Below are 17814 nucleotides of genomic sequence, written 5' to 3'. Positions count from 1 at the left end.
TAAACCCTTATCTCTCACCCTTCATGGAACTCAACTCACTGTAGATCAAGGATTTACACACTAGAACAGAGACCCTGAGATTAACAGAAGAGAAAATAGGCCCAAATCTTCACCATATCAGCCTAGGACCTGACTTCTTTAACAAGACCCCTAAAATGCAAGAAGTTAAATTAAGAATCAGTAAATGGGATGGATTCAAATTAAATTCACTACTTCTAAAGCTATAAAAGTGAAGTACTTATTAAGCAAGAAGAGAAATTTAAATATTCCACTTGTGTTTATACCTCTTTTGATTTAAGATACAATTAAAATATGTAATAATTAGATAATTTAATCTTATTAAGAAGCTTGGCTATTTCTGATGGGAAAATGTGATATGACTTAATACTAGAATATTCATCAAAAGGAATAAATTATTTACTGAAAAGGACCAACATCCAAATCTTTCACATTCTTTCTCCTTAGTTGTATGTAATTACTGATGTGTATCTATCACAAGTGATAAGGAACTTGAGTTCCAAAGATGTAGGAATTTGATTGTATAAACTAAAGTAAATACTGTGTAGCAAGAGTAATATTGAACTTCTGTGGTTCTTATCTTGAGGTCCTTTAGGATTTTTCCTGTTAATATAGTAAAATCTCTTTGATACATAAACATTTATGCACTTTTGGTCAACCTCTTTTTTCTACTTCTTTACCACTTTTTCCTGCCTCTAGGATTATTGAGGCAAATTATTGTAGATGAACTATATTACCTTTGTAACTTTTACAAATTAAAATTCAAATGTTGCTATCATCCCCCTGTAAAAAATATAGAACACCTTGAATTACATCAGTTCCAAAATGAACAAAGGATCTAGAAAATACAAAATGGTTCAACATTAAAAAATAGACCTCCTACTGTGAATGGCAGTTCAATTGATGACACATCCAGATGACTTCAGAGAATTTTAATCTTTGTTTTTAATTTGTTATGACCATTTAAAAACAGGATTGGATGAAGCAATTTTGGCTAACATATTAAATTTTTATAGATACTTAACCATTCTCTTTCTCTGCTCTTGGTTTCTTTGAACTCTAATTTCCTAAGACAAGCACATTTCCTGACACTCAGGCTAAGTAATTTCTTTTAACCCTGAATCTTGCTACTTTAAAGAGTCTGTTAATATTAACAAGTATTACGCTTGACTCATTTAATAGTAGTGCTATATTTAATTATCTTTTTTAAAAATAAATTTTTCCTTTAATATTTCAGAGTTAGAAATGGCCTTAGAGATTACTTTAGTTATGAGGGAATTAAGTACTGATGTTAAGTGACTCGTCCAAGGTTATGTAGACTGCTTTAGTGGCAGACATGCTTCTGTAACAGAATATTTGCCTCTTATTTGAATTAAAACTTTTCATCTCTTGCCCTTACTAACTTCCTTGCCAACTCACAAAAAATGACAGTTATTGTGTATTTTGTTTAATAGAAAATAATTTTGAAACTCAGAATTTTGAAAAGGAAAATTTTCTAGAGAATTTGGTGTGACACTCTATCATATGCTTTAAGAATACTCCATCTTCCCCACAAAGTATAGTAGTTTCTTTTATCTTTTATCTTTTTTTTTAAAGCAAAATTTGGAATTTAGTTAAAATCAGAACAGGGATACATTAAACAAACAAAAAATACTTTTCTGATTATCAATTTTGAGACTCAAAGCATCCCTAAAACACTGGAGATTCAGCTTATTCCTGAGAGATATCAACCATAAAAAAAAAAGATGATTACTCTTTGAACTATTCACATTTTGTAGCAGAAAACAGAATAAAGTTCCACAGACACCCTTCTTCTCTTCTTCTCTTCTAAAAGGTCTTCACCAGTAGGGTCTTTTCATAGTTCAAAAGAAAAACAACTTTCTTTCCTAGTCAATGGAACTGTTACTTCCACCTTGCTATCTGGTCTCTTTACAAGAGAGCGCAGGGCACCCAATCCAACCACAAACTCCCAGAACACCAGTGGCTACTTCACTTGCCTTCCTCTGAGGGGATGGAGGCATCAGTCTTTGAGGGAGGTGCTTTCCTGGGATTACTGTGCCAGTCAATAATACCAGGAGAGTTGGGTGGGGAAGACAGCAGATGGAGTGGGGGTAAGGAGAAGAACACAGCTATTCTGAACAAGCCACAGCATGGTAGAATGGTCCAGTTTTATAAACCACTCAGGACAAATTCCAAACACACACACACACAAAACTTAAGGGGGAAGAAAAGCATTCAGAAGGAACTGGGGAATACAAAGGATGGTGACATGGAACAGGCAGACTCGCCTGTGGACATTTCTTACCTCCCTAACATTGGAAGATGTTTAGTTAAAAAGTTGCTGTTCACGATTGTACTGAAAACATATCTAAAAATAGGTCTGTAGTCCTCTTAAAAATAAAAGGTCACTCCTAACTTAAGAGGAGTAACAGATATTATTGGATACCAACACGAGGTATCTTTGATGAATATTTGAAAGATGGCCTGGTAGAGGAAAGGGAAGGAAAAGGAGGATGGAAGGAGGAAGAAAGCAAGGTGAAAATTCAGGGTATAATGGGAATGGTAAAAAAACTGGGTGGGTAGCTGGCCTTAAAGGTGTGACAAAGAGGGGCCTGGGAGGAGCGGGAGGCCCCGGATGAAGAACGCGGCTGACGCTTAGACCCCGGCCGGGAAGACAACGCAGCCTAGGGAGGGGAGGGGGGAGACGGGCGGGGGAACTGGGCAAGCATGAGGCGGAGTTAGGGTCTGAAATAGGGCGAAGCTGAGACTGGAGCTTACGACTGGACGGAGGGCTCCGCCAAGCTGAGGTTCGAGGTTGGACTCCGCGAGGAAGAGTCCCGTGGAAGAACCGGGCTGAGAGCGATGTGGGTTAGGACGACACTGACAATTGAAAGATGGACTGAGGAAGAGCCTGGCTGCAAGACCCACATCTGGGACAAAAGTGAGAGCAGCGGTGAATGCAAGGAGACTGACAGCTGCTGCTGGAAACACAAGCAGTGTGCTGGGCACATCATCCACCCCTTCTCTGACTATGGCCACCACAATCTACATGTACATGCTGTCAGCCACTGCGACTGTGATACTAGGTGCAAAAGCTACAGGCCTGTCTCTGTGGCAGTGATCCACCATCCCGTCCACCATGAATGTGGAGCAGATGACCTAAATGAAGAAGAGGAAGAGGAGGAGGAAGAAAGTAGGCCTCCCATCCCAACTCAGGTGGGACCCACCACAACGCCCACTGAACCAGGCACAGTCACTGGGACCCCTGACTCAGCAGCGCCCATCACCATCTGGCGCTCTGAGAGCCCCACAAGAAAGAGCCTGGACATCAAGGTGATCGAGAAGATAAAGAAGAAAAAGGAAAAAGACAGGGAGGAGGAGATGACAGATGAGAAGACAAAGCTGAAGAAAAAAGCCAAGAAGGGCAAGTTGACTAAGAAGAAGAGCCCAGTGAAATCAGAGTCTTCACCTCCAGACTTGAGCCGATCATTAAGCCCAAGAGTGTTGGCCAGGATGTCGGAGTCCAGCCCAGAAAGCCCGGAAGGCCTGGAGAGTGAGGACAGTTACAATGACCGGGGGCAGCAAGAGCCCTCCAGTGACGACATTGTGGAGTCATCATCACCCAGGAAGAGAGAGAAGTGCATTGCCCAGATCAAGAAGAACAGGGCAAAGACCTCACCAACCAGGAAAGTGACCAAGAGGAAATCTCCCCCAGTGTCCAACCCCAATCTCAGTTGAGGCAAGGGTGCCCAGGGTGAAGAATAAATGCCATCAAGCCTGTAGAAAAAAAAAAAAAAAAAAAAAACTGGGAGGAACACATTTTTAGGCCCATGCTTATTTATTGCAGCAGGCAAACAAAGCAGATACAAAACATGTAGTTCTTTTCTAAGAATATTCTGAAAGTCAACTTTAAACTCAAAATTAAAAATAACTGCAACCTAAGAGAACAAATATCATAATGTTGATTGGATTTTATAACAGTGACTACTGAAACTGGCTACTGAAATGGATCAGCTGTCTTCAAAGGTCATTCTTAGGCATTATCTGGCAGAATACTACAATTGAGCCTTATCCCCCATGTGGAGGCCACAGTGCCTCAATTCCTTAGTATGGACCTGCCCTGGCAGCAGACCAAATTCACCTGGAGATCTCACAGTACAGAGAACTCTGCCAGCAACAAGATTCAAGCAAGGTGGAATGGCAGAAGAATAGTAAAGTACACCTGGTTATCAAAGGACTCCCTTCAGTGGTGAAGATTAAAATTTTCTGCAGACATTTATTTGCACTAAGTAAAGGAATGGAAAGATGAACTATAATACCAAAGACAGAAGACACTCCTCCCAGAGGTAAGAGGGGAAGTGGACTACAAAACGATGTCACAGGGCAATGCTACCAGAATTGCACAAAGCACTACCCCTAAGGATAAACAACTCAACTCAAAAGGGAAAGCACCTCTCTTTTTATTATTTCCCCTTTCTGGTTTTAATGACCCCAAACCCAGTACTGAACCACAAGTGGGATTCAAGGAATAGAGACAAAAAAGAACACAAATAAGATAAACTCGCCAAACCTCTGTATCCCAGATGGTAGAATGATCCCCCATATCCCAGATGGAAGAATGAGACTAGCTTTGGGATCAATTTAAGGGAAGAGTGGTTTCAATAGAAAAATGACCAGTGAAGCCACAGTTAGTTTTCCTCTATCGACTGCTTAGTGCTAAGGCAATACCCCAAGGGCCTTCAGGCTAATCTTACTGGGCAGGGGACAGGAAACAGGGAGGAGAAATGGTCGGATGAATCTCATCTTCCCATCATTTGGCACCAGAGGAGGAGTGGGAGGGGGATACTGCATTAGGGATGCTGGTACTGCCTCTGTGTCTTTTCACCGTTGATCCTACAGGCCAAATCAGGTACACATAGGTTTTGATGTTGCTGCTTTTCTCCTCCTCCTTGCAGGAAAGTCAGATGTCCATCTTAAACTGAGCATCATCCCCAACTGCATGCTTCCTGTCATGATCATTCAAGTTGTTCAAATTGTTTACTTCTACTTTGGAGTCCTCAATTAAGGTACCAGGGTTAGTGACTCCCGGAATATTGGGCAGATGGCTGGGTGGGGTCTGAGCCAGGGAGAATTGCAACAGAAACTTCCTATCCTAAATGATTCGGGTTCCTCCTGGCCTGGTGGAGAAGAGCGTCCCCACCTCCCCACCCCCGCGGCATGGTGCAACAGTCCTGAGGTAGCTGCGGGGCGTCGCTGATGGGCACTGTGCTGGTGGGGATGGCGCGGCTCTGGCTGGGCTGGTGGCCGCTGCCGCTGCCAGCGGACGAGGACATGGCTCTGGGCGCGGGATCTCTGCTTTGTCCCGCGGGCGTGCAGGCAGGCAGTGGCGGGCCCAGAGAGCTCCGGCCGCTCAGGGAGCTGAAAGGCGCGCTCCACTCGCTCCTCCTTCACTTCCTCTCGCTCCCTCCTCCCGCTCCGCTCCCGTCGACGCCTTCTAGGCCGCCGCCAAAGCCGCGGGATCCTCTGGCCTCCGCAGGCAGCAGCAGCCGCCACAGCACCGGCGACGATGATGACGACCAGAAGCTGGCAGGTTTCTTTTTATCTTGATCCTGAGGTGTAAGGATAGTCCACTCAACACTTTTGATTTCGGATTCTAGGTCACAGGATTAAGGAAAGAGACCCCTGGAGGATTCCTGAAACTCTTTCTCATCTTGGAAAATTTGCAGTTTAATTTCTGGTCAACCTGGTTTAGTTAAGGAATGTCGGTGATTATGGTTTCGACCATTTCACATGCAGAAGTTCAAAGTCAGGTAAAAAGTAAGCCTGTAAGACCTTATAAGGTTATCCTAGAATCAGCATGTAGGGAAAGAAGTTCAGTATTTCAGAAATAAGTTCCTAATGTCTAGCAAATACTAGTCTGAAATAGCCTAATTTCCTTTAGGAAAGAATTGGTTTCTTAAAAAGGAACAATTATGGAGAAAATTTCCTAAAAGGTTTATTATATTCTTTTTTCATGAAATTATTTCTGTAATATATAGGTTAATATCTAACCTTAATAATTTTATGTAGGCGTTTCACCATAATAATTTTGAAATATGAAAAGTTCTTTCAAACATTCTTAGATTGCCTTTTGTCTGCCTTGTAAAAAATCCTTTTATTTAAATCTACCATCCTCCTTAAAAGATGTCATTAGCTTAGATTGAAAAGACATTGCCTGCAGGAAATCATTTAACTCAGCTAAAGTGCCTTATTTTGTTAGATGTTGGAGTAGTTCACTCACTCTTATCTTCAGATTAGGTAGTTTATATCAGATATTTTTTCAACTCTACAAGTGATATAATGTTAAGAAAAGTAATCTCCCTTTTAAGTACTTTTGTGTTATGTAGTTTTCCATTTTTATCAGTTAGAGTTGATTGTTCTTAAAATGTAGGATACCATCTTATTTTTCAGAAAGAACATATTTTAGTTTATTAGGACTAACTTATAAATGCATTTGTGTTATACCAGTCAGTGACTCCAATATAAATGTTTGCGACTCATTTAGAAATGAGCCCACTACACTTGAGATCTTTTCCTATTGCCTTTATTTTTTTTTTAAATTAGGCTTATTGATGTAAAATTACATAGAGTAAAGTTTTTCTTTTTGTGTACAGTTTCATTAGTTTTGATAGATGTGTGTGTCTGGTTAACCTCTATCACAATCATAAAATCTAGAACATTTCCATCACTGGAAAACGTCCCTGCATTCACCTTTGCAATCAGTCCCCTGCTTTTCTTTCTTAGCCTCTCATAACCACCAATTTTATTTCTGTGCCTATAGTTTTACCTTTCCCAGAAATAATATTAGTGTAATATAGAACATAGCTAGAAATTCTTCCTTCTTACACTTAGTATAACATTTTTATGATTTATTCACATTGTTACTTTGTCTGCAGTTAGTTCCCTTTAGTTGTTGGGTCAATGTACCACAACTTGTTTTTCTGTTTACTAATGATGAATACTTGTATTATTTACAGTTTCTTTTCTTTCTTTCTTTCTTTCTTTCTTTCTTTCTTTTTTTTTTTTTTTTTTTTTTTTTTTTTTTTTTTTTTGTTAACCAGGATTAAACTCTTAAACTCAGGGGCATTTCTCTACTGAGCCACATATCATTTCACTTCTGAGCCATTTATTGTATTATATTGTATTTATTTTAGTTGTCAATGAACCAGTATTTTTTAAAAATTTATTTATATGTGGTGTTGAGAATTGAACCCAGTGCCTCACGGAAGCGAGAAAAGCACTCTACCACTGAGTTACAACCCCAGTTCCTTTTTTTTGTATTTTATTTATAGATGAGATCTTATTGTTTATTAGGACTTTGCTAAGTTACTGAGGCTGGTTTTGAAATTGTGATCCTCCTGCCTCAGCCTCCCGAGCTGCTGGGATTATAGTTGTGCACTACTGTGCATGGCCTCTTTTCAGTTTTAAGTAATATGAATGAAACTATTGTAAAAATTTGTGTGAAGATCTTTTTGAGGACTTACATTTTCATTTCTCTCAGAACTGGTACTGCCATTTAATATACTATTTGTATGTTTAACTTTGTGAGAAACTCCCAAACTGTTTTCAACAGTGGCTGTACCAGTTTGTATCCCTTCAATAGTTGTGCATTCTCACTAGCATTTAGTATTGTACATCTTTTCATTTTAATCGTCTAGTAGGCATGTTAATAATGGTATTTCTTTTAATTCTACTATGTGTGTACCTGTACCTTAATCCTAAGAATTTAAAAACAAAAACTTAAAATATAACACCCAAATCAACTAGTAGTTGTGTCTGTTTTAAGTAAGTGGATTGGTTTGGGTCATGGTTCTAAATTGATTATACTCATACAAATTTTTTAAACTTTTGTATTGAACTCAGTGCTTCTACTCACTTTGGTATTACAGGAAAAATCAGGAAGCCATTATCAAATACTTTAGTTGTATTCATAAACATGCTGCATGATAGTATTGGTGGAAGCAACATATAGCTCCTCACCTCTGAGTTTTCCCTAAGAAATACTTAGTTGAATTTTCACGGCAGCTATACATATGCTGAACTAATATAAAAAAATAAAGATGGCCAAGCATGGTGGTGAACACGTGTAATCCAAGCAACTCAGGAGGCTGAGGCCAGAGGACCACAAGTACAAAGCAAGACTCAGAAATTTAGAAAATCCCTGAGCAACTTGTGAGGCCCTATCTCTAAATATAATATGAAAAGGAGCTGAGGATGTAGCTCAGTGTTTAAGTGCCTCTGAGTTTAATCCCTAGTACCTAAAAAAAAAAAGAAAAGATAGTACTTTTTAAATTCTCAATGTGATGTTTAAGAGTTACACCATGGTACTAGTTCCATATACATTTCTTTAGGGAAGACATTTCACCATCCTTTTTATTGGTTCTTTTTAGTTATACATGACACTAGATTCCATTTTGATAAGATTATACATGCATGGAATATATCTTGACTCTTAAAATTTTGACATTACTCTGAAGTACTCTGGTATCTTAGTATAATAGAGTGTTGCTGTGTTGAAGGCTTTTTATTTAATATGACCATTTAGTAATAATTTCAGGCCTGAATAATATGTTTCTTTCTCTTCTGATTAGATTTGCACTGTTTTAAAAGGGATATTATTTTACATCAGAATTTAAGGCAGAGTGAATGCTATCCAAAGATATTTTGAACAGTTTCTAAAACTTAAATTAATTATTTTATCCTTGATACTTAAAAAATTTAGAAGTACAAGGATTTTAGTTTCAAAAGCATATATGAAATATAAAGGGCTGGGGATATAGCTCAGTTGGTAGAGTGCTTCCCTTGCAAGCACAAGGCCCTGGGTTCAATCGCCAGCACCACAAAAAAAAAAAAAAAAGAAATATAAAATATCTTATTAAAATTGACCAATGTGTGAATACTTTCATTGAAGTAGGAAGTGGTGGCAAGTATAAAAGTATATTAAATCACATCAGTAATTGAATTAGAACTTGTAAAATCTTTTCTTAGTATTTCTTCTGAAAACTGGTTTACTCTTAAATAACGATACCACATAGTTTCTGTACAAATGTTTCATGACTTATATTGTGAAATTCACTTATAAGATTTCTAAAACCTCAACTTATTAAATTTAGATAACTTTATGTTATGTAGCTCTTCTATCATTCTATGATAACTTCTATCATTTGATTTGAACCTCACCAAAATCAATAATAACAACATCTAATTTTCTCCTAGTCTCTAGTTAATTGCTAGGTCAGCAAACTTTTGTGGAGAAGAGGATGAAAGGACAGATAGGTCTGATATAGAAAATAGGCTGCTTTTTGTATCCAAGTGAGAAGGTTCTTTGCTTCCAGACCTAAGTAATTAGAAGGGTAACAGTCCTCCAACGATTCAGCCAATAAATGTGTATAATGGTAGAACAAACAGTTAGAGGTGATGATTAATTATCCTGGACTCTTTGGAATGGCCAGTGTGCATGGTAGTATATACTGGCCTTCAGCTGCTAGGCATGCAGTCTTTTAAAGGGCTTTCTGCTCTGGCACTGGATATATGTCATTGCCATTGTGTCCTTTGATTACTGGGAAGACTTGCAGAGTGGTTAATAGCCAGGATCAGTGTTTCTGCCCAACACATGATATTTGGTCACAGAGCAACCATATGCTGATTCTGCTTTGGAATTATACTTAGGAGGAATGAAGGATGAGACCTGACAATTTATAGCTGAGGAGCTTCCAGTCCATAAAAACAAGTCAACTTTGTACAAAATTATTTTCCACTGAAATAATTAGAGCAGCATTAAACACAATTAGAACAAAAACTACAGGTGCAAGCTTGCTAAATTCGAGCTAGTTGACAGATGATTAAGCCCTGATATTTACCTGCCTGTGATGACTAGGAGTTATTATTTTGCTGAAAAGATGGAAATGCTTGGAAGTGAATAGTGGCTACTTAAAAATTAGGTTACTTGAGGTAAAATGCATATTTAAAATACATCAGAATTTTTGAATATTCAGTGTGACAGCTTTATAAGTATAACAAAATTGAATCTCTCTGTGTGAATGATGCCTGTTATTGATACAAAATGCATCCATTTAAAGCAGGCACTATTTCAATCAAAATTGGTTCCATGAGGGTCACTTTACTATGATTTGGTCTTATTTAATGACATATTTTGGGCCTCAACTTACTTTTAATGGCACTTACAAACCCTGCTAGAATAAAATACTTGTAGCTATTAGGTATCAAAAGTTCAACTACATAATAAAAATATTTGGATTAAAGAGTGTAAAATTTCTATAACCTTTATCTTGAAATCCTTAGATATGTAAATTAAGCTTACTTATAGACTTTTATACCAGCATATATTGATATAATGGAAAAAAGATTTTTTTATCATTCCAAATTAAAGTTTCATAAATTAAAATCTGTATATTTTAATAGAGTTGATCATATGTGCTGTGAAGTTGGTTTTGATAAAAATATTTAACTCGTAATAATAATAGCTCATATTGAATATGTAGCACTGGCTGTCTTTTTGTGGCATTTAATTCACAGAGTACTTTACTGTTTCGAAACCAATCCTAGATGTGCTTCCTAGTGCTGAGTCATTTTACATTCTGTTCATAATTACTCTATAGAGACTATGTAGAAAAAGTTGTCAACATCTATTGAGTATACCATATAATTGTAAAATATTTTCCAAAATTTGTGTGTGTGTGTGTGTGTGTGTGTGTGTGTGTGTGTGTGATTAAGCAAATACTTTGAGGGAAGTGAAAGTTTAGGATTTCAAAGAAGCTGTAAGAAATTTATGAATGAGGCATCACTTTTCTTAAACACATGATTATAATTAGATTTTATCTTATGTTCATGGTTATAAGAAGTCAATTTTCTTGTGCAATTCTTCTTCTAAATCATTAAAAAAGCAATATTAATATATTGTTTCGTATTTATATTACCTGTTTATTTGTAGTTAGAAATTGGGCCCATTTAAATTCTGCCAATTTGGGGTTGATCACTTAATTGATGACATATTTACATGTCTTAATTTGTAATGTAAGAAAATATACTAATTACCTAGATTTATATAATTACTTTTAAAAAAGAATTCTAGGTGATTTATGATTTCTCCTACAACATTTTTTTTTTCTGTTTTCTCTTTCCATTGGGAATAGGAGGGATATAATGTTCTTTGCCTATTCAGGATATTGTCCAGTGACATACCTGTTAGGAGAAACAAGGACTTCTAAATATTTACTGACTCTGCTGGTACTATATCATTGAAACAATAAAAGCCAATCACAGTCAGTTTTCATGATATCTAATAAAACATTTTAAATAGTATTTTACAAATATTCCACCTGTTTTATTTATTGTTCCTAGAGGCTATGGTGATTCTGTTCTTATATACCCATATATTTCTTCATATCCTCTCTTGACCAATAGTATACATTTGTGAGTTGGCAGGGGCTTGAAAAGAAGAGCATTATTCATTTTTGGTTGTGAATTTAAGCAAAATTCTGAGATCAAGCTAAGGAAAGAACTTAGCTTCTTTCTTACCTGTGCGCCAACAGAAGATAACTGAACATTTTGTACATGAAAGCTAAAAATAAGCTTAATTGATTACGTCTAGGTCTTGTATGCCTATACTTACTTCATTTCCTGTTGTATGTGGATATGTGTCTTCATATTAGTTATGGGGAACAGATGCAATGTGTCATGTTATTCACATATTATATAATTTCTTTCTAAAAAGGAATGATCTGTAGAAGGAGGGATGGTAAGATTTTCTTAACCTTAAAAAAATGAACTGAACAATTCTATAGGTAGAACAGATTTGAAGAATTAAGTTCAGAGAAACAGAATATTTTAGAACTTTCATTTTGTGGAGAAGGTATTAAGTTAGAGACTGAGATAAATTGTGTCCCACAGAGGCTGTGATGGTGTGGTAGTAAGGTCACATTAAAATTAAGAGTCTTTTCCTTCACATGTGCACATGCACTCCCTACTGAAGGTTCTAAGCTTCCCTCTACAGTGGGTCTCCTGCCATGCCTATTACTCTTCCACACTCCCTCTCACCTGTCCACACCTTGACTTGACCCAGTCTTTCTGTCTTTTTCAGTTCAGCTCACTGATCACCTCTTTAGAAAGGTCTTTTCAGATCACACTTTCTAAAGTAGTTGCCCAATCTCTATCATCATTCTGTGTCTCTCTAGCCCACTTTACATTCTCTATTTTTAGAAATTATCTTATATTATATTTAAATTTGCTTCTCCTCCCTAGCATGTAATTTCTGTGAGGCTAGAAATCTTATTTGTCTTGTTCAACACTATGTCCCCAGTTCTAGGATAGTCAGATATTAATGAGCATTAGTTGAATGAATGAATTTAAATGTTCTGCAATACATTTTAAACTTAATGAAAAATAAAAAAAAAATCCCCTGAATCCTGATCCTTTCTATCATTATTGCCAAATAATTTTTGTAGTATGGCCAGAATAGCCCTTAGACCAGGCCCAAAGAGGCCCCTGTGTTGGGTCCTCGTTGGGCCCTTCTCCAGTTGTACTGACTCCACAGATCTATGCTCAGAACCAAGGGGAGTGCCAAGTTGATATGAACAGCACCACTTCACCTCACTTTCTAGACATTGGTCTGATTTCCTAAGACAACCCTAAGTTTGCTCGCAGGATCTATTGGGCTCCTTTCATGGTTCTGTAACCTAGAAGGTGAACAAGACCACTGGTGTATACACCTCTTGGCATAGGAGGCAACTTGGGTTCTGTTCAGGGCAGTGTGGACAGATAATGTACAAAAGGTTCCTCAGGGTTTGGAATGGAGCCAGGAGTGGACAGAAAAGAGATGTGCAACTCTTAGGAGTATAAGATTCTACACTTGAGGTTAATCTTTCCTATTATTATTATGATAGTATGTATTTGTCAAATTTGGAGGATAGACAATGTTTTATTTTAAAATTTTGATATTTATATATATGCTGTATGTCCTTCATTTGTATTCTTGTTTCAGGCCCACAGATGCAAAGGTACATTTGGGTATTGTAATTTAAACTTAGCCTCCTCAGAATTGGCATTTTGAAAGGAGTTTAGAAAGTTTTTATTGAAGGTGAAATATATTGCCACACCTCATAAGCAAAAAAAAAAAAAAAATGACAATTCAGTATTGCCTCAATGTTGTGTTAGAAATATTTTCAGACATACCACATAGAAATACAAGAATGTTATGGTAAATAGATTTTGTCATGAACACTTTACTGTCCTTGTTTTCCATCCTTGTCCATATCAGTTGTCCATCCTTGGTTTATCAATTTTAACTTATATTTTGATACACTTAAAAATAAATCATTGATAACAATTTACTATCCCCCACAAATGTATGTAGATTTGCTTTTAATAGGAGAGGAAAAATCTCCCTGAAGAGGCTTTATATCTTTATAATAATTTTCCCTATAATTTGATAAGCTGTATTATGTTCACTCTTCAACATGGGTTTGAATTCCCACCATGTCAATCTTTTTCACATCTTCTGCCTCTATTGATAATTACTTTTTTGACTTATGTAGCACATGATGATTTATATCCAATTTTGTTCTGGCAAAAAAGGCTTTGAAAACATAAAGATGAATATGAATGATTCTTTTCCTTTAGAAAGAAAGCCAGGTTGACAGCCCACAGACAACACCATGGAGAGTGGAGACAGAGGATGATAATCACAGGCAATCTGGGAAGTATTTAGTCACTAATTCTTACTGTGGAATAAACTCTGATTTGTTCCATTTGCTAATTTCCATTGGCAAATACTCCAACCATGGAGGAAATGGTTTTCTTCAACCAACTGAATGGGGGCCTACAAATTAATTGACAATAGACAGATGAATAGGAGAAGGGATAAGGTTTGCTCACATGTGGGATCTTTCAGTAATAAGTGACTCCCTGAACAGTTTTGGGTAGAGGTTTATTTACTGACTGAAAAGGAAGATGTTTAGGGTTTCAAAGGATGGAATGTTCTGATGGGCCTTGTTATGCAATTTGTTTTGAAATGTCGAAGTGCCTGCCTGATGGGAGCCCTGGGTTGGGGTGGGGTTGTACTTCTCGCAGATGATTCTTATGAAGTTCTGCTTATTCTGGTAACTTAAGTTCAGATAAGAATTCTTTTATGCCTCCGTGAATGGGTTTTTGGTTCCTTCAGCAACCTGCGTGGTGTCACTCTGGAGTTTAGAAGATGTTAACATTTGGTTTGTTGTCCAGCTCTAGGTGACTGTAACATACCCCTGGATTTGGTATAATAGAGGAAAGTACATAAAAGGGAAGGCACCATGGAAGAGATGACGATTAAGCCCTTTGTTTTTAAGTTAGTGCATTATATTTATACATACTACTGGGATTCATTTTGACATAATTATACAAGCATGGAATATAATTTTATCTTCTTCAGTCTCCAGTACTTCCCCTTTTACTCCATTCCCTGTCCCCCTTTCTCTACTGGTTTTCTTCTATTTATAGTTACTCAAATTAGTGCTTTATGGATATACATAATGGTTCAATTCACTGTGGTATTTTCATATATGTACATAGCATAGTTTGGTCAATTTCATTCCATAGGTCCCATTTTCCCTGTTCCTTCTCCCTCCCCTTCAGTCCTTCCTCTGCTCTACTAATCTCCCTTCTATTTTCATGGGATTTCCCCCACCTTTTCTTGCTTCCATGTATGAGAGAAAATAGTTGACCCTTAACTTTCTGAGTGTGACTTATTTCGCTTCATATGATATTCTCCAGTTCTATCCATTTGCCAGCAAATACCATAATTTCATTTTTCTTTATGTCTGAGTAAAACTCCATTGACTTTATGTACCTCATTTTCTTTATCTAATCATCTCTTGATGGACACTTTGGCTGGTTCCAATAACTTGACTATTGTGAATTGGGCTGCTATAAAGATTGATATGGCTTAATCACTAGATGATTTTAATTCTTTTGGATAAACACTGAGGAGTGGAATAGTTGGGTCGTATGATGTTTCCATTCCTAGATTTTGAGGAATATCCAAACTGCTTTCCTGAGTGGTTGTCCAAATTTACGGTTCCATCAACAGTATATGAGTTTGAAGGGTGAGTCTGAGATAAACAATAAAGGAAGGGAGAATGGCTTATTTATTTTTGGCTATGGCAGGTTTATTCAGATTCTTGTGATATAAATATTATATATATATATAATATATATATTTCTAAGGAATTCAGAGATAGAGAAATGCTGGGGCAATATATAGGGAAGTCCCATCCCCCACTCAAAGCATCAACCTAGTAACAGTGTAGATTGAGGGAAGATCAGAAGAAAGGTGAGAAAAAGGAGAAGTTGAAAAATAAGATATTTTTTAGAAACATGAGTAGACAAAAGCTGAGTGACTTAGAAAAGAAAGTGTTAATGTTAATTCCTTAGATTTCTGTCTTAAGCAAATGACTGGGGAATGGCTTATTACATGAGGGTAACATGAGAAAGATAAATTATTTGGGGAGATTTTAAAATATTAAATTGGAACTGCAATGGGGATATCCAGGTAGCAATGTTGGCAGTTAGTTATGAGTTTAGAGCTCAGGAAAGTAAACTGACTTAAACATACGTATTTCAGGAAAAGCAGAAAGAATTAATTCAGTACATTCTGGTGTTCTTTTTGTGCACCTATCTTGGTCTGTTTGGTCTGCTACAACAAAATACCTTAGACTGGGTAATTCATAAACAAAAGAAATTTATAGCTTACAGATCTGGAAACTGGGAAGTCCAAGGTCAGTGACATACCTTTCTCTTATCATACCTCAGCTACTTACAGTATTGGCCCAGTAATCCATTAAAATTATTAACTCATCAAATATATTAACCCACTAATTAGGTTGCAACTCTAATAATATAATCATTTTATTTCTGAACATTCCTTCTTTGTCTAACTGAGCTTTATAGGTGACATCTGATATCCAAACCAAATCAGTAGGTAGTTAGTGAGCCTGGAAAATTTTCTTCTTTTCTTGTGCTAATGAGAAGTAGGCAAAAGTTCTAGTTATCTTGTAAATGAAGCTTTGGTAAATAAAATTAAGATTTTGATAGAACATTTTGTTATAGTGACCTCTTAGTTTTTCAATTGTGTAAACATATCCTTAATATAAACATATCCTTAATGTAAACATACCATTAATACATTATAGTCTCAGATCCAGCTGACAGCACAATAGCCATTTGCACTGTCTTAGCTGAGATTTATATGGTTTTTGGACAGGAGCACATTTTTGAAAAAAATTGAACTATGAATAGATATTATTTCTTATGTGATAAATTACTATATAAGCATTTAGAAGTTAGGAAAGCTGAGTATATTATTTTGGTTTTATAGATAGAGAAATTATGACTGAGAGTTTGTATTTGTATTTAATTAGCAAAATACAGCCTGATATCTGTTTTTGTACAGCCTATAGAGTGGTTTGTATGATTTTTTTAATAACTGAAAAAAAAATCAAATGAATAATCATTTATGCCAAATGAATATAATGTGAAATTCAAACTTTCATGCCCATAAGTAGTGTTTTGGGGATATAACCATATGTATTCATTTATATATTGTCTATGACTGTTTTCAAGGCTACAGAGGTGGAATTTAATAGTTGTGACGAGTAAAGTAAAAAAAAAATGCATTCTATCTCTGATCTAAAGGGCCCCTATGCAAAAATAGAAATTATTTATGTCAATCAAAATGAAATTAATGATTTGAGGGAAGTATGACAACTAATAAAACAACTCTACCAAAACAATAATAGCAGCATCTAAAGTTTGTTAAGCACTTGCTATGTATTAAATTCTCTTCAAGATTCTTTAACACATATTGACTCCTTCAACTTATAGGATTCTATGGGAATCTGCTTCATCCCATTATGCAGCAATTAGCACAGAGTGGTTAAGGAACTTGTCAAATGTTAGTCAGCTCTGAAAATAGTCTAGTTGAATGGTCTTTCAAGTTATCTCACTGATTTTCTTATAAGTTCATAACATAATTACTTTTTATTGAATGTATTACATTTCTTGAACAAGAGATAGGGTACAATTTGAGCATCCATCATTTAAAAATTCAAAATCCAAAGTATTGTGAAATTTTTTCAACACAAATGGAAAATTTCACAACATGAAACTTCATTTCATGCTCCAGAGTTTTAAACTATTGTATAAAATTATCTTCAATCTTTGTGTGTAAGGTGTATGTGAAACAAATTAATTTTGTGTATTTACTTGTGTCTCAAGATATCTCCTTATGAATATACAGATTTTAAAAATACAGAATTCAAATCACGTATGGTCCCAAGCATTTTGGATAATGGATAGTCAACATGTATTTTCCTTTCCTAATTGCTTATTCCCACATATGGCACTTCTAGGTTGTATAGAATTTTAAAGAAGATATTAGGTCTATTTCTTTTTCACTACTGGGAATTGAATCCATTTTCTATTGTGACCAATCCAATAGTTTTTTCCCTCTAATTTTTTAATGTATCATGTCACTTCGTTGATCAAATTTGCAATAGTTTCCCATTGCTTTAAATCAAATTCCAGTTTATTACAAGGCTGATGTACCCTTGCAGGATCAGCCTGTGTCTGGCAGTCTAGTGACATCTGAGGTCAGGCTTCCTTTCACTGTGCTCTCACTATACTGATCTTGATCAAATTCCTTGAACAAACCAAGCTTTCTCTGTTTTTACTCAGGCTATTCTTTGTGCCAAACAGACCCTTAAC

The 17814-nt window shown here is 36.3% G+C and overlaps 1 protein-coding gene and 1 pseudogene across 2 annotated transcripts; one reads left to right on the top strand and one right to left on the bottom strand.

Moving 5' to 3' along the window:
- Positions 1–2727: 2727 nt before the first annotated feature.
- On the top strand, positions 2728–3815 carry LOC306652310 (protein PROCA1-like). Its single transcript, XM_079125276.1, has one exon. It carries the CDS (start codon positions 2881–2883, stop codon positions 3754–3756), a length of 876 nt encoding a protein of 291 aa, XP_078981402.1. The 5' UTR covers positions 2728–2880; the 3' UTR covers positions 3757–3815.
- An 803-nt stretch (positions 3816–4618) lies between these two features.
- LOC306652314 (eukaryotic translation initiation factor 4E-binding protein 2-like) lies at positions 4619–5351 on the bottom strand (annotated as a pseudogene). The gene has a single exon. The product of its transcript is annotated as a eukaryotic translation initiation factor 4E-binding protein 2-like (transcript).
- Positions 5352–17814: the final 12463 nt, after the last annotated feature.

The sequence above is a fragment of the Sciurus vulgaris genome (genome assembly GCF_902686455.1).
Source record: "Sciurus vulgaris genome assembly, contig: HiC_scaffold_177_arrow_ctg1, whole genome shotgun sequence".
NCBI classification, from domain to species: domain Eukaryota; kingdom Metazoa; phylum Chordata; class Mammalia; order Rodentia; family Sciuridae; genus Sciurus; species Sciurus vulgaris.
This window is presented reverse-complemented; position numbering and strand designations above follow the sequence as displayed.

Bases quoted from the DNA above. Each gene is read 5' to 3' on its own strand.
- LOC306652310 (XM_079125276.1), top strand. From the start codon at position 2,881: ATGTGGGTTAGGACGACACTGACAATTGAAAGATGGACTGAGGAAGAG.